General features: G+C 45.5%; 1 protein-coding gene across 16 annotated transcripts in view; it reads left to right on the forward strand.

Annotated features, from left to right (window-relative positions):
- The window catches only part of COL26A1 (collagen type XXVI alpha 1 chain), a 213325-nt gene that overhangs the window by 169190 nt on the left and 18639 nt on the right, over positions 1 to 25496 (forward strand). For all 16 annotated transcript variants that reach the window (XM_087889179.1, XM_087889181.1, XM_034420886.3 and 13 more), the window contains exons 7-10: positions 435 to 587; positions 9107 to 9199; positions 13734 to 13795; positions 21597 to 21659. In XM_087889179.1, coding sequence (XP_087745305.1) covers positions 435 to 587; positions 9107 to 9199; positions 13734 to 13795; positions 21597 to 21659 — 371 coding nt within the window. The remainder of the gene's footprint in view (positions 1 to 434; positions 588 to 9106; positions 9200 to 13733; positions 13796 to 21596; positions 21660 to 25496) is intronic.

The following is a 25496-nucleotide window of genomic DNA, read 5'->3' on the forward strand; positions in this document are numbered from 1 at the left end:
CAGTACTCCTGTACCATTTGGACCTTTTTTTTTTTTAAACAAGCTGTCTTATTTCTTGATTCTTAGTTGCTTTGTAGCTCAACTGGATGCACTAATACCCTTTTGCTCTGGTCTCCTGCTCACAGCCAGGACTTTCTCCACCAAGGTCTAGAATTGGCATGCAAAATATTTATGCTTGATAATCCAATGTTGGGAGGAAGTGGTTTGATAGACTGGGTGGGTGGGGGGAGCTGAATCATGCTTGGCCATGCCTTAGTTGTGACAGAAAGCTGTCCTTCCTTTATCAATGTTTCACATATCTCAGGCAAGATTTTTTTTGCATTAAGGAATAGGCTCTCTGACAGATGCCTTCAGGCTCAGCTTAATCCTCAGCAAAGCCAATGCGCTTCCAGTGCTCTGAGGAATCCTGACTCTTTCTTTGCTCTGAATTCTAGGACAACTTGGACCTCCAGGACCTAGAGGCTATCCTGGTGAGACAGGGATTCCTGGTCCACCGGGCCCACCGGGACCTCCAGCATCTCCAAATCTCCCATTAACATTTCAACAAGGAGTTCTTTACTCACTGCAGCCCAGTGGTGAAAAAGAAAGTAGGTCTACACATGGTTTGAAAATGAAATGCGTACCCAGTACACTGTATATGCATGTAAAGAGCTGTTGAGGCAGGGGTGGGCTGCTGGGGGTTCGCAGGGGTTTGGGAGAACCTCTAGCTAAGATTCTGTGCAGTTCGGAGAAACCCCAAATCCCACTCCTGGCTGGCCCCACCCACCCCTCCCCTCCCCTCCTAGGAGTCCCCACGCGGCCCGTTTTGGTTGCAGGTAAGTGCAGGGTGCGTGTGGAGGCTCGGGGAGAGTGAAAAATGGGCCGACTGGAAGTTCGGGAAGGCCAGAAACGGGCCTGTTTCTGGCCTCCAGAGGGCCTCCAGAGCCTGGGGAGGCTGTTTTCACCCTCCTGGAGGCTCAAGGAAAACCTCCGGAGCTTGGGGAGGGCAACCCCCCTACCATGGTGCAGGAGGCTGACTAGGTCACGCCCACCATGGCCACACCCACCCAGCAACCGGGCAGAGAACCCCTTGCTAAAATTTTTGAATCCCACCCCTGTGTTGAGGTATACTGGTGAAAGTCCTGAACTAGGAGGGAGGAGATCCAGGTTTGAGCCCTTCCTCAGCCACGGAAGCTCCTTGGTACCGGTTATTCATTGTCAACCCAATCTCCCTTACAGGGCTGCTGTAGGGAGAAACAGGAGGAAGAAATGTGTTGTGCTCCTGAATAAAAAAAAATCCCAGGAACTTTATAAATAATAACAAAGAAACAAATACATGAAACCTACTATTGCAAATAATAATAATAATTGTTGAACCAGAGATGGCCACCTAGGTAGTTATTGAGGGGTGAATGTTGAAGTTCTTGTTATTATTGCCCATTCTGGCATTTCCCTGCCATCTTGCTTTATGCCATCCCTCTTGCTTCCAACAATCCTGTCTTCTCTAAGTTTCTGCAAGCAGAACAAGAATGAAGAGATGGAAGAATATCCTTAATTTCTTTTGATTCCCCTCCCCCTTCCTCTGTGTGTGACCTGAACCTAGAGAAAGAGCAAAGAAGCGAGCTCTGTGCAGAGAGTAAGGAAGATGACCTTGAGGCAGAAGTGGTATTCAGCCGGTTCTGACCGGTTCTGGAAAACCGGTAGCGGAAATTGTGAGTAGTTCAGAAAACCGGCAAATACCACCTCTGATTGGCCCCACCCCCATCTACGCCCACCAAGCCACACCCACAGAACCGGTAGTAACAAATTTTGAATCCCACCACTGCCTTGATGAAGATATGCAAGATGCATTGCCAGGGTCAAGATCAACCACCCTTACTCTCTACATCAGTGTTTTTCAACCTTGGCAACTTTAAGATGTGTGGACAGCTAGGCGATTCTGGGAGTTGAAGTCCACCCATCTTAAAGCTGCCAAGGTTGAAAAATATTGCTCTGCATTATGGTGCCTTGAAGACTTCTCTTCCAAGCATTCTCTTTCAAAAAAAAAAAAAAAATCTCCCAGTGGTTTCTGAAATGAAAAAAAAGTGTTGGGATAGGGGAGCTAAAATGATCAAGAGACTGGATAAAGGTGATCCCCATTCTAAAAGCAAAAAAATGTTCAGGACTGTTTAGAAGGGCAAGGAAAGAAAACCATGATGGAGGGGACAGTGGCCATCCCCAAAATGTTGGGCTAGAATGCTTGTCTTGCTGCCCACTGATTGACAGAAATGTGGGTATGCCTGGATGTTAAAATGGAGAATTTTGTAGGAGCTTCAACATATTTATTCTTAACTATAAATTGGCATTTTATTTTTTATCATTGCTTGCTGCCCAGAGTTCCTTTGGCAGATGGGAAGCTATATACATTTGATTAATATATTAATTAATAAGCAACCTGGATTTCAAGGTTGTCTTGAGGGCAAGATGTTCTCAATCTCCGTGACCGAAGGGTGGTGAAGGTATGACAGAGAGGGAAAGAGAGAGAGCAATTGAGACGGAGACTATGTAACATATTTATTTCAATATTGGTCATTTGGGACAAATACAAAAAATATGATTGTAGTTATAATTTATGCCTTAAGGGTTACTGGAGAGAACACATGGGTGGGAGAAGGACCTGACATAATTCCCCTTTTTCCTCCCATTCAGGAAGACCACTTTTATCCTCTAGATTTAACAGTTTAACAGATTATCAGAGTTGGAAGGGATCTTGTAGGTCATCTAGTCCAGGGGTCACCAACCTTTCGGACCTCAGGGCCACTAAATTCATAATTTTAAATCCCACGGACCACTAATATGATCTGCCTAATGACCGGCTGGGTGGGCGTGGCTAGATGGTCATGTGGCTGGGTGGGCGTGGCTAGATGGTCATGTGGCTGGGTGGGCGTGGCCAACTCGATGTCATTCACACCGAGGGGCGCCTTGCCAGCCTCTACCTGCCCCTCCTCTCCCTTCCCCTCCCTTCTCGGGCTTCTTAGGGCCCCAACAGGAAGCAGTTGTTGGAGCTAAGCAGCCACCATGAGAAAGAGTTGGCAAAAGAGCTCAGTTCAAATTGGATCTGACCGAGAAGGAGGCTCAGTAGAAGTACCTCACTGAGGACTAGGAGCATAGGCTTTCCAAGCAGAGGGAAGACTATGGGAGTGCAAGGCCAGGTACAGGTGCCTGGAGGCTCAGCAGACTGAGATGGTCAGCCAGTTCCAGGCCGTGATGCAGTCCCACTGGAACAAGGCCCTTCAGCTCTTTGCCACCAACGGCACTTCCCTCCAGCCTTTGCCCAAAGCCCCGCATCAGGAGGCCAAAGCAGACCTCAAGTCAGAATTTCTCCCCCCTCTCTCTGATCCACACAAAAAGACCCCAAAGGGAGAGACTCTCTGCAGCAACACAAATGTTTGTTGCATGTATCCAGTCCAGAGGCCGTAGTTTGAGGACCCCTGATTTAGTGCAATACAAAAAATACAAATAATTTTTCTGCAGACCACCAAAATTTTCTTGCAGACCACTAGTGGTCCACAGACCACCAGTTGGTGACTGCTGATCTAGTCCAACCTCCCGCCCAAGCAGACCCTACACCATTTTTGACAGTGGCAATCCAGTCTCTTCTTGAAAGCTTCATCACTGGATAAAACTCCCACAATTTCCGAAGGCAAGATGTTCCATTGGTTGATTGTTCTCACTGTCAGAAAATTTCTCTTCATTTCCAGGTTGAATCTCTCCTTGTTCAGTTTCCATCCATTATTCCTTGTCTGGCCTTCAGGTGCCTTGGAAAATAGCTTGACCCCCTCCTCTCTGTGGCAGCCCCTCAAATATTGGAACACTGCTATCCTGTCTCCCCTGGTCCTTCTCTTCACTAGACTAGCCATGCCCAGTTCCTGTAACTTTTCTTCATATGTTTTAGCCTCCAGTCATCTAATCATCCTGGTTGCTCTTCTGTGCACTTTTTCTAGAGTCTCAACATCTTTTTTTTATAGTGTGGTGACCAAAACTGGATGCAGTATTCTAGATGTGGTCTTACTAAGGCTTTATAGGGTGGTATTAGTACCTCAGTTGGTCTTGATTGTATCCCACTGTTAATGTAATTTAGGATTGCATTGACTTTTTTGGCTGCCGCTGCACACTGCTGGCTCATATTTAATTGGTTGTCAACGAAGACTCCAAGATCCCTCTCGCAGTCATTGCTATTAAGCTTGGTTTCACCCAGTTTATATGTGTGCTTTTGGTTTTTCTTGCCTAAGACTTTACTTTTCTCTACATTGAATTTCATTTTGTTAGATAGGGGTTAGATAGATCAGTTGACCTCTGAGAGCTCCCTCTGAAGCACATCTTTGTGAGGCTTCCAGAATGGCTGCCTTTGTAGGTACATGTGATAGCCACCTCCCAAAGCATTTCTAGAAGGATCATCTCAGACCAAATGGCTTGGGCAAGCTATTCTAGAAAGCCTTGAACATTACCTTGAGTGCAGTAAAGCATTGGCTGCAGATTAGGAAGATAGAACTTGCCCTAACTCACTGTCTGTCCCTGTCTACCTCTTGAGAGTAGAGGCTAAGGAAGATGTTTGGCCACTTCAGCTTCATGGCCTTTTGTCCGCACAGTTAGTCCTTAGTTGTCACCTTCATCAATTTCCAGATTAACTCTTCTCAGAGAGGTGAAACCAACTTTTGGGATGCAATATGCTTTACAGAAGGGACGTGGTGGCTCAATGGCTAAGATGCTGAGCTTGTCGATCGAAAGGTCGGCAGTTCAGCAGTTCGAATCCCTAGTGCCGCGTAACGGGGTGAGCTCCTGTTACTTGTCCCAGCTTCTGCCAACCTAGCAGTTCAAAAGCACGTAAAAAATGCAAGTAGAAAAATAGGGACCACCTTTGGTGAGAAGGTAATGGCGTTCCAGGCGCCTTTGGCGTTTAGTCATGCCAGCCATATGACCACGGAGACGTCTTCGGACAGCGCTGGTTCTTCGGCTTTGAAACAGAGATGAGCACCACCCCCTAGAGTCAGGAACGACTAGCACATATGTGCGAGGGGAACCTTTACCTTTACCTTTTATGCTTTACAGAACCTGTTGCAAAACTTTAAGCTGCAGCTCCAGATTACTAACAGCAGAGGGAGGCAGAACCTAGGTAATGATGAAAAGGGTACTGCTAGTGGCAAACCATTGGTGACTCTGATTATGTGCTGTGATGATTATTATCAAGTTAGTTTTGGTTCTTAGCAACCACATGGATAGATTTCCCCCTCCATGATGTTCCTATCCTAGTCTTCTAGATCTTCCAATGGAGCATAACTGAGTCTTAACATTTTGCTGTTGGTGGTCTCTTCCTTCTACTTTCCCCAACATTGTGGACTTCTCAAGGGAGTAGATATTTGCATAAGGTATCTGAAGTATGATCATTTGAGCCTGTCATTTGTGCCTCAAATGAGAACTCTGGATTCATTAGTTTGTTTTCTTGGCTGCCTATGGTATTCTCAAGAATCTTTTCCAACCATCAAAAAACATCAATAGTTTTTCTCTCTTCCTAACCCTGGACCAACCTGTTTTTCAGAGGTTTTCGGCATGAAGCTGGTTTTTGCTTTCTCCTTTCGTCAGGAGAGCTCCGGGTGCATTGAGGCCATATCTCCCATCATTCTGAGCCATCACGGTGAAAGGTTTCTACTATCAAGGAATTCCAGGGCATCCCTTATGAGAAGGCCAGTCTAGCAAAAAGGACTTTTAAGCTATCTTGGGCAGCTTTTTGATGACAGCTGTAACTGGAAGGGTACCAACCTTAAGTCACATCACTTTACAGGATTTTATAGTTCTTTGGCTTAAATCATTGCTTCTTTCTGTTGTTGGGAGAAACCCAAAGAGAAAACGTTATTTTTAATAACTCAAATAGTTTAACTTGCTCTTTAACTTGGCTTCAATACTTTGCAGTATTCTTCTTTTTATTTGCACTTGTTGACCTGTTCTATTCTGCTTCATAATCCTCAATACATAAAACGTTGAAATTGGGATGTTTCCATCAGTATTGGTACATTCCTCTTTCATTACTTAGGAGCAGGAAGAAAAAGTTGATTTTGCAGCAGCTGCAGGGACACTAGGTGGTAGTCAAGGACCATGATGTAATGATCTTGGTGATGACAATAATAATATTGCAGTATCCACTTTCACCTGATAAACCAAATCTTGAAAAGTCTTAGTTCAAACACGAGATCTTGTAAGAGTTTGGCAATTTTTAAAATTAAGAGAAGCACAATACTGTGTGCTTTTTGAAGAAGTTGTTGACTCCTGGTTTAAGTCAGTGTGCCCAAAGGCTGGGAGAATTGTGGGAGTTGTTGTTCCAATACATCTGAAGCAGGGGTGGGTTCTACTTACCTTTACTACCTGTTCGCACCGGGATCACGCGCACCTTGCTTCTGTGCATGTGCAGAAGCTTCTGCACATGCACAGATCGCTGATGACAACATCCGGGGCAGTGGGCGGGGCCTCCCGCCGGTTTTACTACCGGTTCTTGTGAACCGGTCCGAACCAGGGGCAATCCACCACTGATCTGAAGGGAAAGTTGGGAAAGTTGAATCTAGGAATTGTTGGACTGTATATGGCAGGGGTGTCAAACTTGAGGCCCAGGGGTTGGATCTGGCTCGCGGGGTGTTTAGTTCTGGCCCGCGGGGCTGCCCTGGAAACAGCGAAGGACTGGCCCGCAGTGCCTCTGCCAGAGAACACGCACCTCGGGACAGCTGCATGTGGCACTCCCAAGCTCCGTCTTCGCTGGCACAGGGTTGCAGGAGGCTATTGCAGTCGAAAATGGAGCTCGCAAGGCAGGGGTGGGTTCTACTTACCTTTACTACTGGTTTGCAGCAGGAGCGCGCAGGCGTGCTCTCTTTGCTCGTGCGCACGCTTCTGCGCGTGTGCAGATGACCCATGATGACATGGCAGGTGGGCGGAGCCTCCTGCCAGTTTTACTACCGGTTCTATAGAACCAGACAGAACCGGGAGCAACCTACCACTGTCGCAAGGGCCGTGGGCGGCACTCCCAAGCTCCATTTTCGCTGCCAGTGGATTGTAGGAGGCCATCGCAGCCAAAATGGAACTTGGGAGCCCGTTTTCGCTGGCAGGATGCTCGGGCCACCACGGGCACCCCCGACACGAGTGACGTCGAACTCGCCACACACCCCTGGTCCCTCGAAGGTCAAACACAACCCTGATGTGGCCCTCAATGCAGGGGTGAAATGCTACTGGTTTGGACCGGTTCAGCTGAACTGGTAGTGGTGGTGGCGGGTGGTTCAGAGAACTGGTAGCGGCGGCCGCGCGAGGCTCTGCCCACCCGCCTGGACGTCATTACTTCTTGATTTTAATCCCTGCCTCAATGAAATTGAGTTTGAAACCCCTGGTATATGGCCTGACCATCTCAGTATACATCTCTTGGCCCAGACCTTTGTTTTACTTTGCACTTCAGGCCCTATAAATTCTTCTCTTTGATCCATGATCTATATGCCTGCTTCTCTTCACATACCCATTTCATTATTTTATTTTCTGCTGTTGACTTTAGCTTATCTCTCTCCGATGCTCTTTTTCCAACATTATTGAAGATTTCATTCTGGAAAGGAGAGAGGAGGGGGGAAAAATATTTTCTCTGAATGTTCATGGTTGGTTTTAAAAAGGAGAAACAAATAAGGGAAAACACCAAAGTAATACTCCTGTTTCCAGCCTGTTTGCTTTTTGATATGACTATTCCCTCTTTCAGTCATTCTTAGTTTCCCTACCAAGGGAAGGGAAGGTCCAAGACAGGAGGAAGATATTCAGAAGGACAAGGGAGAATAGCAAGATTGGGTGCTCTTTCAGAATTTATTGGCTTCAACACCTAAACACATACACATTACAGATAGTCCTCGACTTACAGTCGTAATTGAGCCCAGAATTATGGTCGTAAATTATGGTTGTAAAATCACTGCCTGCACCCAATTTTACAACTTTTTTTCCCCCAGCAAGCCCATTTTCCCCAAGTGGCTGGTTTTTGCTAGAAATAGGAAATCAGGAAAATCTGCTAAAAATTGCAGTCATGTGACCACGAAATCCTGCAAATGGCTGTAAATGCAAGCCAGCTGCCAACCGCCCAAAATGCAGTCATGTGACTACAGGTGTCTGTGTGTAGCTATCAGAACTTTGAAAATGGGTTATAAATAGCTCTGGGGAGGAGTCTGTCTTAACTTCAAACAGTTTCTAAGTCATTAAGCAAGGACTGCCTGTATTAAAATATAAAATTGGAACGCCCTCCAACAATAAGGTTCTTTTTGTTCATATTTTTTTTTTAAAAAAATGGGCCCGTTTTACACTTTCATAAAGTGCGGTAGAAGCCAGCAGTCTTAACATGATAGTACAAAAGTATAAGTCAGTTCAATATTATGGTAAAACATGGGAGCTGTGGAGTATATTACTTGGATACTGCATTAAAACAAAACTTTGGTACCATCACATAGGATTGCAGAGGAAAATCACTGTTTCGAAATCTTTTATTAACGGATAACAGCAGATCCATAACAAAAGGATGGAGAAAAGCTGCAGATGGGTCAAAGGGACTATTGCCTACCTGGGCTAATTTTGGAAATGAACGTTGGGTGTTCTTTTTAAGCCAGAATTCAGAAAGAGCAGAATGAAGATGGGGTGAATTTGCAGGACAGTGAACGAATGGAAAAAATGGAAAAAGAAGCATGCTAGTAATTATTCCGGTATTGTTCAGACTTGTTTTTTGTTTCACCAGAGGGCAGGGCTAGAAGCAATTAAAGGCAAATTACAGGGAACAGATTTTGGCTCAACTGTTAGGAGAAATTCTTACTCTAATGGTAAGAGATGATCGACAATGCAAATAACTGTCTGAAGACGTAAAGGGCTTCTTCCTCTCCTTGGAGGCTAGACAGCAAACAGTCAGGATTCTTTGGCTGCATCTTGTATTATACTATAAAACGTGGACTGAAAGGAAATAGAACTAAAGGACTGTCCAGCTCTGCCTTTCTATTTGTCTGCAGGGGAAATCACCAGATGGCACAAAATACAGTAACATGCATTTCATAATTTAGCACGTGCAATGACGTCTCGCCTCTTTTTCTTGCTAATACAGATGGAGAGCCACAGTTAGCCTCTACTGTCATTGACACTATATTGGCTGGTTTGCCAGGACCTCGTGGGGCACCAGGACCCATAGGGCTGCCAGGTAAGACAGATGGATTGATAGAAACAGAGGAATAAAGCAATAACTGTGTTTGAGACGCTCCAAGATAATCACTTCTAGAACCTGTTTACTTGACACACTTTATTATTATTATTTTTTAACATCCAACCCTCGATCTTTCCATCTGTATTCCATTTCGGAAAAATAAATGGGAAGCAAACAAAGTGGCAGCTTGAACAATCATCTTTATTTTCAAGAATGTTTCTGGGACTCAACAAGATTGCATAAGTGTTTTTGGAGGATAAGAATATGACAGCTGCAACTTGGAGCTTTGTTTCACAAAGAGGCAAGGTTAAGCAGAGAAAGGAAACATCCATCCTAGTAGAGAAGTGGTGCAGGAGGCTGACTAGGCCACGCCTACCATGGCCACGCCCACCCAGCAACCGGGCAGAGAACCCCGTGCTAAAATTTTTGAAGCCCACCCCTGAGCGTAGCCATTCGTATTCCTGTGGCACAGGGGCGGGTTCTACTTACCTTTACTACCAGTTTGCAGCAGGGCCGCGCGTGCTGTGAAGCGTTTTGATGATGTCGGGGTCAGTGGGCGGAGTCTCCCGCCGGTTTTACTAGCGGTTCTATAGAACCGGTGCGAACCGGGGGCAACCCACCACTGCTGTGGCAGCAACTTTATAAGTTATGCCCATGCGCTGTGAATGTACTGCACAGAACATTCCCACTCCCGGTTTTACAATAAGGGTGAATAAATTTCTTCTGCAATTTCCTTTGAGAGGTTGACATGGGCGGTGGGGGAGAAAAGAGGGCTTTCTTTTATCAGTTTGGAGGGATTCTTGTACAAAGCGTGTGCTTTAAGCCTACCAGAAGCGTAAACAACCTATTTGAGGTCTTAATTTAGTTAAAAAAGAAAGAAAAAGAAACAGTAAAATGCCGAAGTAAAGTGCATTTTACTGCCAAATTTCAGTAGTATAATCTTGGAGGGGTGGATGTCTACAAAATGGGTCTGCAGGAATCGTATGCAGCTGTGGCCTACGGATTGCCCGTGATTGTTTTACATATAGAAAAGAAAAACTCTCAATTTCCTAAAGACTGCAATTCCCAATCACACCCTTTGCCCTGTGTCAAAGAAGACTCCATCACCCAGGCCAAAAGTATTTTTTTTAAAAAAAAGTTAAATCAAGGCAACTTTATATACTTTGGCCCAGTTGCCCTCATTTGACTTTTTTTAAAAACGCCCTTTGCCCTCTTACCAGGGATGAGCTTCAGATTCTTTAGCAATGAGTTCGCTGCCCCGTTGCTGGATGGGCATTCCCATGGTAGGTGTGGCCTAATTGCCTGCACTATGGGGGGGAGGGTTGCCCTCCCCAGGCTCCAGGGGCTTTCCTTGAGCCCCTGGAAGGGTGAAAATAGCTTCCCCCGGAGGCCCTCCGGAGACCAGAAACGGGCCCATTTCTGGACTTCCAGAACCTCCGGTAAGCCTGTTTTTTGCCCTCCCAGACTCTCCACATGGCCCCTGCACTTACCTGGAATGATGAACGGGCCGCGTGGAGACTCCTGGGAGGGGAGGGGTGGGAGGGACGGGGTGGGCATGGCCAGCCAGGGGTGGCATTTGGGGGTTTGCCAAACCCCAGCGATCCTTGGCTAGAGGATCGCCCAAACCCTGCCCAACCCCTAGGAGCCCACCCCTGCATCTTACCCAACTACTGAAACTATCACTCCCACTAAACGGTAACAATTGTGAATTGTCTCCGGCTACCCAAAAGATGCCTAGCCCTCAAATCAAAAAAAAAAAAGGGGGGGGGCACAGAATCATAGAGCCACAGATGACAGCAATCTTTTCAGTCCACCCAACAATCAGGAATGAAATCACGATAGTTTAAAAAGCTCTTCCTTCCATTAGACTGGCCTGTAACTTCTAACTGTAATGTTCATTTCTTTCTTTTTGCTTTTTTGTTTTTTTGTTTTAAAAAAAAAAGAAATTGTCTTAAGTGATTTGTCTATGGCAGAGGCACTCAAAAGTGACCTCCCATCAGGATGACAAGACGTCCTTTCTCTTATTACCGCATTCCTACATTGAGCCTTCAGCTCATTTCATCCCAGACTTTGATATATGAGGGCTGCATTAATTATGGAGGCAGATTCAATTGCCCTGGTGAGCTGTCTGGAGCTCTTGGGGGTTTCAACTGAAACAATTAAGGCTAAGTTTGGAAGGAGCCCATGCCGGTCCCTCCCTCCTCCCCAAAGATTGGCAAGTGTAATTAATAGTCGGCGTCTGGAAGAAATTATATCACTCCTGTCCCCCCCCACCCCCTTTTTTTTTTCTTCAGGTAGGGTGAAGCCATTTGAAGGCAATCCCTTTACGATGCAGGCAGCATTAACAAGCAGATCAGTCCAAATGAGTCTTCTCCTTCTGCCAAGCAGTGAGCTTGCTGCATGCCAGGAAGAACTCAACGCTTGTTAGGAAAGAGACGGCGGGAAGTTCTCGCCTGTCTGGAGTCACAAGAATTCTCTAGGGCAGAGATTTGGAAGCTGGATCCAAAATTATGCCTGGCAAGTTATGTAGGTGGAGTCTAGATCTGTCACCAGTTCAAGGAAAGAGCACCTGCTTTGCTTGCAGAAACACTTAAGTTTCAGTTCTTGGCACTGCTTCCTAAAAGCAAGGAAGGTGTGCAGGCAACCTAAACCGCTCAGATTTCAGTAGAAAATTTGCACAGAAATCGCAAGCCATTTCCTGCTGCTTTCCAGGCATAAATCAAAACAAATTGGAGGGGTAAACTTTTCTTCAGGTTTAATACTACCCCTAGCCCAGGGGTCTGCAACCTTAAACACTCAAAGAGCCATTTGGACCCGTTTCCCACAGAAAAGAAAACACCGGGAGCCACAAAATCCTTCCTGTGCCTGACTATTTCTTGAGCAGCCACAAATCTAGCATATGTAGTTGAATTAAATGTTCTGTTTTCTTCTGAAACTTTTCTTTTCTTGGATTTCTCCCTGGTTGGCCTACCGGGGGTTGAAAAGCTCAATAAGTTGCACTTTTACCGGTGGGTGTTGCACATTGGCGGTTGTAACATATATTTTGAGTGACAGGGAGCCGCAGCAGAGGGGTGAAAGAGCCACATGCGGCTCCAGAGCCGCAGGTTGCTGACCCTTGCCCTAGCCCCTGTAATACCTTTAGATTTCCCAGTAAACCTCCTTAACCCTATCTAATTCAGAGGTCCTTACTGTATCACTGCTTGTTTTTATTCAGGCTGATTTAAAAATAAAATAAAATGAATCTTGCCTGCTCTATTACATCTTGCCAAAACTTGTTGCAGAATGGCAGAAATAAATAGACTTTTCAAATTGGTTTATTTTATTTTATTTTATTTGCAAATGAGCGAAATTAAAAGTTTGAGAGTTGATTATCCATCATTTAAATTTCTCCAGTCCCACGTATCAGCCATAAATAGGTTTCCTAGAGTGAAATTGCCAAACGCCACTTATATGAGAGCAGGGTCTGGTCTTTAAATGGGAAATACCATTGTATGGTATCTCTGTATTGTTACAAGCTTCCGAACTTTGCATGTCAAGCTCTAAATCCTATTTGCTCTTGACGGCTCAAACGATATGGAATGCCAAGTGTTATTAAATGTAAATATCAAGTGTGAAATAGGACTGGGATATTAACCTGAAGTTCTGACCATCAAAAGGCGAATCCAGTTCCTTGATGGGTAGGAACAGCCTATCAAAGTAAGCCTTTTTCTATCCGCCTCTTAGCTACAAACAAGCAGCAACTCTGTTTGGTTGTCTATCATTTGGATTTCTCCATTCCTGCATATCAGCCATCAATGGATATTCCAGAAGTGGTGTGTGAAATTTAAAGCTTCTAATGACTCTTTGGTGAAAGCTGAAAGGAAGTACCGACAATGGCAAAACAGATCCTTATAATAGAAAGATAGCACATCAAGATCATTGTCTATCCTTTTCCCTACACTGGTGTTGTTGTTGTTGTTGTTGTTGTTGTTAGTTGTGAAGTCGTGTCCGACCCATTGCAACCCCATGGACAACATTCCTTCAGGCCTTCCTGTCCTCTACCATCCTCTGGAGTCCATTTAAGCTCACGCCTATTGCTTCAGTGACTCCATCCAGCCACCTCGTTCTCTGTCGTCCCCTTCTTCTTTTGCCGTCAATCTTTCCCAGCATTAGGCTCTTCTCCAGTGAGTCCTTCCTTCTCATTAGGTGGCCAAAGTATTTGAGTTTCATTTTAATGAGACCCAAAGACCACTTTTTTAGATCCTCTGCACTTCTCCTCCAACAAAAAGGAACAGATAGATGAACCCTAGATGATGCTCTAACGCTTTCTTCAGAGTGGTGCCTTCAAATATATTAGACAAAAGGGGTTAATTAAATCATTTAAGACACTCAGGGCAGTTGGGAATGACAGAATTTGTAATCCAACCATATCAGGATATCGTTGGCTCAAGGAAAGCCTGGAATCTTGCAACTTAGTATTTGCATCAGAATACAGATGTGTGTTAAGTAATATGCAAATCCTTAAAATACATTAATACATTTTTTTCACCAGGCCCACCTGGATCTTCAGGCCCCAAGGGAGCACCAGGGCCAATGGGAGCACCTGGACTACAGGTAGGCAAACCATTTTCACCCACCTGTTGAGCCTTTTTGAGGTCAAATTAAAGTGATTTTTTTTTCTACTAAGCTTAACAAAAATTATTATTCATATTTCTTTTATTTGTTTTTTAAAGAGGCATGGTCGTAATAGCTTGATCTCCCTGATTCTGCCTTTCTGTACCAGACACGTGATAGTTTAACATTTTAAACTATGTACAATTTAGGAGTCATTAATCTCTGATACAACCCATATAGTTACAAGTATAGTTACAGGTATAGTTACCTATGACCACCTCTGAGTCCGTTGCGGCCAACCTTTCCAAAAGAGCACCCAGTCAATGTGCAATGTGTGGCCTTGTTACAGAGGCCACCTCGTGCCATTCTGAAAATGGGCATCGTTAGGGCCATCTCAGAAGAGCGTAATTTTCCAATTGGAGTGATTTGGAAAATCATGTCTTTTGAGAGATTGTAAGTGAGAATGGTCGTTGCTTACCTGAACGACCCTTTTGTACACGCTGTGAGGACACTCCTCAGAATGGGATGCGATCACTCCTATTCGCACAGCTGAGTGTCAATCAAATCCCTCTGGAGCTGCATCCACCTCACTTCCTGCTTCCTCCTCAGACTTTTCACGAAGACAACTTGGTTCAATAGCAGCAGGATCGACCGCGAGAAACTCCATAAGGAAGACCCACAGGAAGCAGACAGCTACAGAGGGAGAAAAAGCAGACCTCCACCAAAGCCAGGCACGGCCAAGAAAAAGGGAGGGACGGAGTGTCCTCACAGCGTGTACAAAAGGGTCGTTCAGGTAAGCAACGACCATTTTCCTACACGCTGCTCGGACACTCCTCAGAATGGGACATACCCAAGTTAGAGAAGAAGGGGGGGGGACTTAAGCCGTAGACTGGACTTGGGGAGAGATTACAGCCTGTAATACCCGTCTGCCAAAGGCAGCATCTGCAGAAGCAAACTTATCCAGCCTATAGTGACTTACAAAGGATGAAAGGGAAGACCATGTGGCCGCCCGGCAAATATCATCTACTGAAGCCTGGGTAGCCCAAGCTGCAGAGGTTGCGGCGCTACAAGTAGAATGGGGCAGTATACCACCCGGGACAGGGGCCTCTCTTAAGCCATATGCCTTGGATATACAGGCTTTGAGCCACCTGCCTACTGTAGCTGAAGAAACCTTCTGGCCCAGGGAAGAGGGAAGGAAGGACACCAACAGAGCCTCAGTCTTTCGAAAAGGGGCAGTCCTTTTAAGATATCTTCTCAATGCCTGTCGCATATCCAAAGTATGCCACCGCTTTTCAGCAGGATGACGCGGGTTCGGGCAAAAGTTAGGCAAGACAAGTTCTTGGGCTCGATGAAAGCGAGTATTCACTTTAGGAACAAAAGCCGGGTCAAGGCGTAGGACAACCCGGTCAGGATAGAAGATGCAGAGATCACTCCTCATGGACAAGGCAGCAATTTCGGATACTCTGCGCGCTGAAGTTATTGCCAACAAAAAGGCCGTCTTTAAGGACAAGTAGCGTAGACTGGACGAAGCGATGGGTTCGAACGGTGGACCCGTCAGGGCCTGCAACACCAAAGTAAGGTCCCAAGTGGGGTAGCGGTGAATCGGCGGAGGCCGCAAGTTTGAGACCCCTTGGAGGAAGGAACGGATCCTGGGGTCCTGAGACAAAGGAACACGAGAGTCTCCTGACAGGACAGTCGCCAGAGCCGCCACCTGTCGGCGTAGAGTCGCGGGAGCCAAGCCCTTGGAGAATCCCGCATGCAGAAAACACAGAATGTCCGGAACAGAAGCTGTTGTGGGATCTACGTGATGATCCCCGCACCATCTCGTGAAGGCAGTCCATGAGGCGTTATAAATACGAATTGTTGATGGCCTTCGAGCTGCCTGAATAATGGAAATAACGTCGTCAGACAGATTGTCCTTGATGAGCTTTATGCGCTCAAATGCCATACGGCTAATCGAAGCCATTCTGGTTCCGGATGACGGATGGCTCCTTGAGTTAGTACTATTTTGTCGGGTGGAATCCTCCACGGTGGCTCGACCGATAAGTTCTTGAGGTCGGCGAACCACTCTCGACGGGGCCAATACGGTGCTACCAGTAGAAGGTTCGCCCGTTCGTGAATGACCTTCCGCACGACCTTGGAGATGACAGGAAGGGGAGGGAAGGCATAAAGAAGGCCCCGGGGCCACTGACTCCGAAGAGCATCCAGCCCCTCCGCTGCTGGACATGGATAGCGGGAGAAGAATCTCGGCAATTGGGTGTTCTGAGCCGTCGCAAACAGGTCCACTAGGGGAAGGCCGAACCTCCTGGACAGGTCCTGGAACAAGCTGGGGTCCAACTTCCACTCGGCGTGATCTATTTGGTCTCTGCTGAGCCAATCTGCCTCTCGATTGAGAGTCCCCGAGATGTGTTCGGCTTTTATTGACGAGAGGTGGAGCTCCACCCATGACAGAAGACGCTCCGCCTCCTGCATTAGTGTCCAGGAGCGGGTCCCCCCTTGTTTGTTGATATGGGCCTTGGTGGCCACATTGTCCGTTAGAATCAGGAGGTCCTGGCGATATACAAGGCGTTTGAAGTGTATCAGGGCGAGTCGGACCGCTCTGAGCTCTAGCCAATTTATATTGTGCAGCTTTTCCGCCGACGACCAGGCGCCTTGGGCCAGCTGACGGTCGAGGTGAGCCCCCCAGCCTCGCAGACTTGCGTCCGTGGTCAACACCATCCGAGCTGGTTCCAGAAAGGGGGAACCCTTGTTGAGGGCCGGAGACAGCCACCACCTCAGGGAAAGGCGAACATGAGCTGGAACCTTTACCTTGAGAAGAGACTCCGCTCGACCCTGTCTCTGGTAAGGGAGCAGGAACCATTGGAGGTGACGAAGATGGAAACGCGCCCACGGAATAATGTCTATGCAAGATATCAACTTTCCCAGAAGCTGGGAGAGAGACAGTAAGGTCACAGTCCGGTGTAGTAAACCTTGAGATGTCAGGTCCCGAATGCTGGCTTGTCTGTCGGGAGATAGGGAGACCACACACAGCGTCGAATCTATCGTTGCTCCGAGATGAAGGATACTCGATGTGGGAACAAGATGGCTTTTGGCAAGATTCAAAGTGAACCCGTGGTCTTGAAGGAACTGAAGTACCAGCTCCCGGTCCTGGGTCGCCTGTTCGGGAGAAGACGACAGGATCAAAATGTCGTCGAGGTAACATGCCAGACGAACCGGAACCTCTCTGAGCGACGCCGCTACTGCTGCTAGCAACTTTGTAAACGTCCTCGGAGCGGACGAAAGGCCGAATGGCATAGCCCGATATTGAAAGTGGTGGTCTCCAAATGCAAACCGGAGGAACTTCCTGTGCGACTGATGAATGGGGATGTGCAAGTACGCTTCCTTGAGATCTACAGATTGCATCAGATCTCCCCGACGAATGCAGCCCAGCAGAGACTTGAGGGAATGCATTTTGAACCGGCGGTACAAGATGTGTTGATTGAGACGTCGAAGGTTCAAAATGCCTCTCCAATCGCCCGAGGATTTCGGCACCAGGAATAGTGTTGAATAAAAGCCGGTTTTGAGTTGACCTAATGGAACCTGTTCTATGGCCTGGATTTGCAACAGATGGTGAATCTCGAGCAACAGAAGAGATCGCTTCTCCGGCTGAAGTGGCCAAGGGCATTGAAAGTAAAAGTCCTGTGGCATGGTGGTGAATTCCAAACGTAACCCTTCGGTGACAGTTTGGACAATCCAGGCATCCGAGGTGGTAGTTGGCCACAGGTGAGAGAATGCCTGGAGCCTGCCCCCGATTGGGACCGGAGGCGGCGAGTCACTTACCGCGCCTGGAAAAACGGCCCGCCGACTGTCTGAAAGGTCGCCTGAAGTTGGATTGTTGGCGACCGCGGTCACGAAAGGGCGCCCTGTCCGAAGTTGACTGGTACTGAGATTGCGAAGATCTGTAGTAAGAGGCGCCCCCGGCGCCTTGCTCTTGACGAAAGGGCAGTCGATTATAAGGTACATAGCGCCTCTCCTGGCGTCGGAAAGACGTGGGTAACACCTTCTTCTTATCCCTATTCTCGACCAACACAGAGTCCAGGGATGAGCCAAATAAGGCAGGGCCTTTGTAAGGGGCCGCAGTCAAGCGCCACTTGGACTTGGCGTCAGCTCTCCAGTTACGAAGCCACAAGAGACGTCTAGAAGATACTGTCGAAGCTAAGGCCCGGGAAGCGAATTTGGCTGTGTCCAAGGACGCATCGGCTGAATATTCAGCAGCCGCGACCAGTTTGGCCAGGTCCTGCTGTAATCGTGCATCCTCCGGGGGAAGTCTGTCCTTCAATTGACGTAACCACACCAGCGACGCCCGATTAAAAAATGATGAAGAGGTTGCAGCACGAATGGCCCAAGCCGCCGCTTGGTGTGTTTTACGAAAACCCATTTCGGCCCGTTTGTCCTCAAACTTGAGGCCATCCCCCGCTTCACCTACCAGGATGGAAGACGATGTGAGACTCGCCACCGGATCATCAATTGTAGGCAACTGCAAAAGGGCATCCAGCGCAGGAGCCGAAGCATAGAGCTTTCGATCAAATGAATTCGGACCTGACGACGAGGCGGGGCGGTCCCAAGGCTTTTGAACAACCTGGCAAAAAAGATCTGGACAGGGAACAAAATCCTCATCAGGTTGAGGTAAATTGAACAAGTTACTACTGGGACCAGATGGAGTAGAAGAAGAGGAACCCTGAAGAGGAGTGGACTCCATATTAGTGGCAGCTTTTGCCTTGCGTAGGAGAGAGCGAAACAAAGAAGGTTTAAATAGTCCCGGAAAGGCCGGCTTGTCCTGAATCTCTTCTTCATCCTCTGACATCTCATAATCTTCTAGGAAATCATCCTCCCGGGCTGATTCAGGCACAAGGCTACAGGCAACAGATTGCTGCTGATGTTGTGCACCAGGGGGATGCATGGAAAAGGCAGAAGTAGTAGGGCACATAGGAGCAGGGAAGGCACCAGTGGCTTGTTGCAACCCCATTTGATACATATGGGACATGGCCTGAGTAAAAAAGGACTGAAAATCCACAGGCTGAGGGAACCCTGGGCCCGCTTCAGGGCGGAGGCCTGCTGCAGTGGGTGTAAAGGTAGCTTCAGGGCCTGGCCTGGAAGCTTGAGAAAAATGGCTTGCAAAACTAGAGGAGCGGGACCTAACACTAGCCCTTGACTGATTAGTCGCAGACATTGGAGCCTCCTGAGAGGTTGATGGGCCATCCTCCCTCAGACCACTGACCAACAATTCTACATTATGAGAGGCCGAGGGCTCACAGGTCACCTCATGGCTCAAGCCTTCAGGAATTGGTCCTTGACCAGGGTCCTGGGCCCGTTGCCTAGCCTTAGCAAACTGCTTTTCTAATGCTTTATGCCTCCTTTGGGCATCTTTATCTGCTGTGGCAGATTTGGAGGACTTTGTCTGCTTGGAAGCCTTAGATTTCTTCCCCCTGAGCTGTCTAGGGGAAGGTACTGGGGAGGGAGAGGGACTCCTGTCCATATCAGAGGAAAGGGCACCTTCCTCCCTGTCATCCATGATCAATCACCCCAATGAATTATTAATTAATTAATTAATTGATTGTAAATAGAAAATTATCAATTTTATATATATGATTGAATATTAGTAATATAATTGTAATATATATATATATATATGCTCTGTTATTATTATTATTTCTTTTCTTTTTTTTTTTTTTTTGTAATAAATGCACTAAGTATCTACAACCAAACCAGTCTATCAATATAACAAGGCAACGGCCCTTTTTTTTTTTTTTTTAAATAAGAATGTAAATTAATTTAAGCAATATGTACTTCCCTGGAACTTTCAGGCACTCCTCTACAGGCCGTTGTGAAATGCAGGTACAAGCAGGACAGCGTCCCCACCTGCCAGTAATCTAGCGACCCTGGAAACCAAAGCCCAGGTCGCTATGGCCACGGAGATCCAAAAGCGGTGCCGATGATCAGGGCCCAAAATGGCGGCCCGCGAGGCGAATTTCCAGAAGTCCTGAGCCAGGCGAAACAAAGCACCTGCGGCCGGACTGAAGCTGCAGCAGAGGGAGCAGTCACAATTTTCAAGACAGCTGATGAGTATGCCAGCCGGCAGGGACTCAAGCCGATCGATCAAATGGCCACTAAGGCAAACCAGAGCCTCGCAAAGTGACTGGCAGCAAAATGGCGGCAATGGCGGCAAACGGCGGGAAAAAATAGCTAGAATTAAAGCGCCAGCCAAGCCAAGCCGCAAGCGGCGGCCGGAGCCCCGAACCGCCGCTACGCGCTTAAAACCTCTCCAAGCGAAGGCAAACGAAGCGCAGCACCTTTAAACAGTAAATAAATAATATTTAGCCAATTCAGTAAAGTAAAAAGTAATTTAGGAACGAAATGTAATCAAGAGAACAGACACTCGATGCTATTGCAATGGCTGAGTGAAAAAGTCTGAGGAGGAAGCAGGAAGTGAGGTGGATGCAGCTCCAGAGGGATTTGATTGACACTCAGCTGTGCGAATAGGAGTGATCGCATCCCATTCTGAGGAGTGTCCGAGCAGCGTGTAGGAAAATTAGAAGCAGCTGCTTCTGGAATGGCACGAGGTGGCCTCTGTAGGAAGGTCACACATCGCATTGACTTTCTCTTTTGGAAAGGCAACCTTCAAAGGAGGTCAGCGGAGCAATGCTGGGACAGGGAGGAGACCCAAGGCCTCTCAGGGGTCCTTCAAGGGAGGATGTGGGCAGTTGCAATGTCCCTATGGTCAGTCGTAAGGGCAGATGGAGTTGCTAAGTGCATGGATTTTCATCACGTGATTGCCGGAGTGCTGCAATGACTGTAACTTAAGAGTACAGGACATTTGTCCTTTCATTCAGCACCATTGTACAGATAGTTCTCGACTTACGACCACAATTGAGCCAAAATTTTCTGTTGTTAAGTGAGAGATTTGTTAAGTGAGTTTTGCCCCATTTTACAGCCTCAGTTGTTAAGTGAATCACTGCAATTGATAAGTTAGTAATCCAGTTGTTAAGTGAATCCATTGGCTAGCCTATTGACTTTGTAAAGTCAGAAACGTTGCAAAAAATGATCACATGACCCTGGGACACGGCAGCAGTCATAGATATGAACCAGTTGCCAAGCATCTGAATTTTGATCACATGATCATGGGAATGCTGCAAAGATCATAACTGTTTTTCAGTGCTGTTGTAAATGGACTGTTGTAAGTCAAGGACTACCTGTAATTTCACTCACTGAACAAATGGTTTTAAGTTGAGGACTACCTGAACTTTTTCAGCAATGCAGAAGTATTGCTAGTTATTTGGCTTAAAGACGGAGAAAAGCACCACATACTATGTAAAACCAGCATTTATAACATAGATGTCATAGGTAGGTGCAATTATATTTGCAGGGCATGGTAAAACCCAGGCAAGATAAGTGTGTGATTTTTCAAAAGGCAATATTTTTTACCTATAAAAAGATCCAGCACTATGCATTAATATGACAGAGTGATATTATCTGTGATAATACAACAATGTCTTGTATTGTTTATATTACAGTAGTGAATTCAACCAGTGACTGTTGATAAAACATAAGACATAATTATTGCTGAAGGAGCCATCAGAGATTACAGTTTTCCATAAGCAATGTATCTTTTAATGCAACATTTCTCAGTCTGGGCTGTTTTAAGATGTGTGGACTTCAGCTCCCAGAATTCATTCAGGCTGGGGAATTCTGGGAGTTGAAGTCCACACATCTTAAAACAGCCCAGGTTGACAAACGCAGTTCTAATGTCTTTGCTTTCCATCAGGGCACTCCTGGTTCTCCTGGACAGCCTGGGCTGAAGGGCCCAAAAGGTGATCGGGGCGAAAGGGTAAGCCAAGTTTTAGATTTGTGCCAGATCACCGGTGCGGATCAGCAGATCCCTTTTATGCATTAAAAATATGAATTATGAACTTCAGGGCAATGTTTATGTCAATGGACATAATTGGAATTTTGGAAGCATGTTTTAGGCATGCTCACATAGTGATTGTTTGGCTGGCTTGCTCACTTAAGAGTTCCTTCATCTACACCTTTGTTTCTCAATCTTGGCAACTTTAAGATATATGGATTTCAACTCTTAGGATTCAGCAGCAGACATGGCTGGCTGAGGAATTCTGGGAGTTGAAGTCCACACATCTGAAAGTTACTAATGTTGAGAAACAATGCTCTACCCTTTCTTCACAACTGACCTGTTAAAAGATACGGGCAACTAGATTTACCCCTGAATGAATCACAAAGCGCTAATTCTTTTTTTGTTTCCATTTCCTAAAAATTCAAGTGAGGCTCACATGAAGCCCAGAAATATTTATAGAAATACGGATTAAATTGGAGGCTATTGTTGATCTTGCAAAGAACTAGCTTGCCATCTTTTAATTAAAAGAGTGAGGAGGAAGTCTTGCTGCCATCAAAGATGTTTCCTGTAGGAACCTTCATGTTACATGATGCAATTGTGATATCAGGCTGACTAATTCCACACAGTGTTGGCATACGTCATAGGCTTGCATATTGCTTGCTATTTGGTAACTATACAATGCAGTAGTGGGTTCCACTTAACTTCGCTACTGGTTCGGAACTGTGAGCGTGCGTGCGTGTGTGCCTGCTTTGCCCGTGTGCACATGCACAGAGCATTCGTGATGATGTCTGGGTGGGTGGCGGAGCCTCCTGCTGCCGCCGCCGCCACCACTACCGGTTCGTCCAAACCGGGGCGAACCGGTATAAACCCACCACTGTCAACACCTCAACTCACAGCTCAACTCATTCTCATCGTTATCTTTTTTTTTTTTTGTAAAAAGTTTTTCTTTATTTTTTACACATACACACACACAAACATACAATGTATTTTTGCTGATCAGAGTATTTGGCCGGTTAACAAATTTAAACAATTTTTAATCTTTACAATTAAAATTACTGTTTCTAAACCTCCTTTTTGCATTTTCATCTATTTTTTACCAATTTTACCCTTCATTTTCATCTCTAACTTTAACCAAATTCCAATTTTCCCTTCTAGTCTATATTAAACTCCATCTTATTGTCATCTGTTTTTATATCCATCATCAGAATAATTAATTTTATGTTGTTACAATTGTTCAGTTCTTATAGGAATAATGAGCCCACTTGTTTTATAACTTACATTTTCTTAAGTAATACATCCAACATTTTAATATAATCAGTTACTTATATAAGTAATTTTTCTATTCATATATTCAAACACTTAAAGAAAAAAAAAAGAATATAAACATGGCTATTCCAATTAGTTCCATCTTCATTCATCAAATAATTTCACCATATGTTCCTCTGAACCACATCTTAATCATCGTTGTTATCTGTAGTGCAAGGGAAACTGTCATTTGTGATATCAGGAGCTCTAAATTCCCCTGCCTGCAGGGAGTCCTCGAGTTGTAACCGTAATGGACCCTGCCCATCACTGTCGTAAGACGCGACAGACATAAATCGGGTCAGCCATATGACTGACCCGATTTTATGAGCTTTTTTGCAATGGTTGTTAAGTGAACTCATAGCAATAGCAATATAATTTTAGGCCTATATACCACTCCATAGCTCTTTAGAGCAGTCTCTGAGCAGTTTAGATTTAGAATAACTTTATTGTCACTTTGAATGTACACTAATCGGCATACATTAAAATGAAATTTTGTTGCATACAGCTCTCAAAGGGACCACCTCCAATATGCACTACATAAACATGACTAAATAAATAAACGAATACAAAAGTATGCATATACTCACATATATTATATGACACAGAGAAACAGCACATTCTAGTTTGGATGTATACATGTACATGGCGAAAAAACGAATCTTTCGAGTTTACCAGACGGATGGCATAGGGAACAAAGCTGTTACAGAATCTGGTAGTCCTGCTAAAAATACTTCGAAACCTCCTCCCAGAGGGGAGCAACAGAAACAGACCCTGAAGTACAAGGTAAAAGCATTATTTGCATACTGCCCCCAACAACTTGACTCCTCATTTTACTGACCTTGGAAGGATGGAAGGCTGAGTCAACCTTGAGCCCCGTCAGGGTTGAACTCCAGGCTGTGGACAGAGTTTGCCTGCAATATTCCACTTACCCACTGCACCACCAGGGCAAACTCATGGTTTTCTATGAACTGGGGGAAAAAATGCTTTTAAAAGTCTCCGATGATCCCAGCTGAGTTGCCTGATCGTCAGAAGCTTTTAAAAGCATTTTTTTCTGCAACCTCTTCGGTCGAAGAGGTTATAGAAAAAATGTTTTTAAAAGTTTTAAAAAAAAAAAAAAGTTGGCCACGCCCACCCAGTCACATTACCCACCCCCCAAGCCATGCCCACAGAACCGGTAGTAACAAATTTTACATTTCACCACTGCTGCAAATGGCAGTAAATGTAACCCAGTTGCCAAGCTTCCAAAGTGCGGTCATGTGAATGCCGGGGATGTGCGTGTGTGACCTTTGGAACTTTGAAACTTGGTGTAAGTACCCCCATGTCAGAACTTTGGATGGTTGCTAAGCAACTGATCATAAGTCAAGGACTATCTGTATTCAACAGATAAAATGAAATGTTTAAAAGAGTATTAAATACTGAGGCAAAGCATCAATCCAGATTTAGAGGGGAAGAAGCAATCAGGCATTAACTGACCACCCATTCACTGAAGTGTACACTGTACTTATTGGCACCACATTAAATCAAATGCATCATCACTGGTGTAGCAAAAACCCAGAAAAAAAGTACACTTCTGTAAGGACTTACCAACTGGTATGAGGCCAATACTTCCATGCATACCAAATCACCATTTCCTCTTTGAATCTGGATTATAGCACAGTCTAAGGAAACTCGGTGGTATATTTACTGTCAAATATAATTTGGACCTATAATACACTTAATGACATATATAGTTTGGTATATCTGAGACGATTATAATATCAGGAGAAGGCCCTTAGATGAAAAATGGCACTTGAGGCAAATTCACGTGGAAAAAAGTTGTTCTCCAAGTAGGTGTGCCTTTACTATTCCATTCTTCAGTTCGGTAGATCTCTCCTGATTGACCAAAAAGGGAGTAGCTTCAGGACTTTCATAAGCTCTTGTGAAAGGAAATTAAGAAAATTTGTTTAACAATCAGGGGATGCTCAAAAGAAGATTCCAAACGGAAGAAATTCTGTTCTTCTTCCATTGGTCAACGTGGAAAAACAGCCAATGCCATTGGAATGTATTGATCCCCGTACACTTCAGAACAAAATACAATGTATATTAAAACCAATGTACATTAGGCCCAAGAACTGTACATTCTACTACACCAATTTTAGTGGTTGGGGTGCTGGTTTGGAAATCAGGAGACCATGAGTTCTAATTCTTCCTTAGGCATGAAAGCAAGCTGGGTGACTTTGGGCCAGTCACTCTCTCTCAGTCCAATCCACTTCACAATGTTCTTATGGGAAAAATAGAAGGCAGGAATATTTTATTTGCCATTTTGAATTTGATGTAAAAAAAAAAACGTTAAAACGCTGAGATAAAAAACTAATAAAGATAACATTTTTTCCAAGGATCACGAGGTAGCGAGCCATCTCTATAGTTCCTTTAGTGTCTGAACAGCATTGCCTCTTTAGATCTTGAAATCACCTTTGCTGGCATTTTAAAAAAGCCTTATAAATACACGTTTTGAGCGGACTTTTAATTTTT

The sequence above is a fragment of the Pantherophis guttatus genome, chromosome 1, assembly GCF_059756535.1.
Source record: "Pantherophis guttatus breed Tessera chromosome 1, ASM5975653v1, whole genome shotgun sequence".
Lineage (NCBI taxonomy): Eukaryota > Metazoa > Chordata > Lepidosauria > Squamata > Colubridae > Pantherophis > Pantherophis guttatus.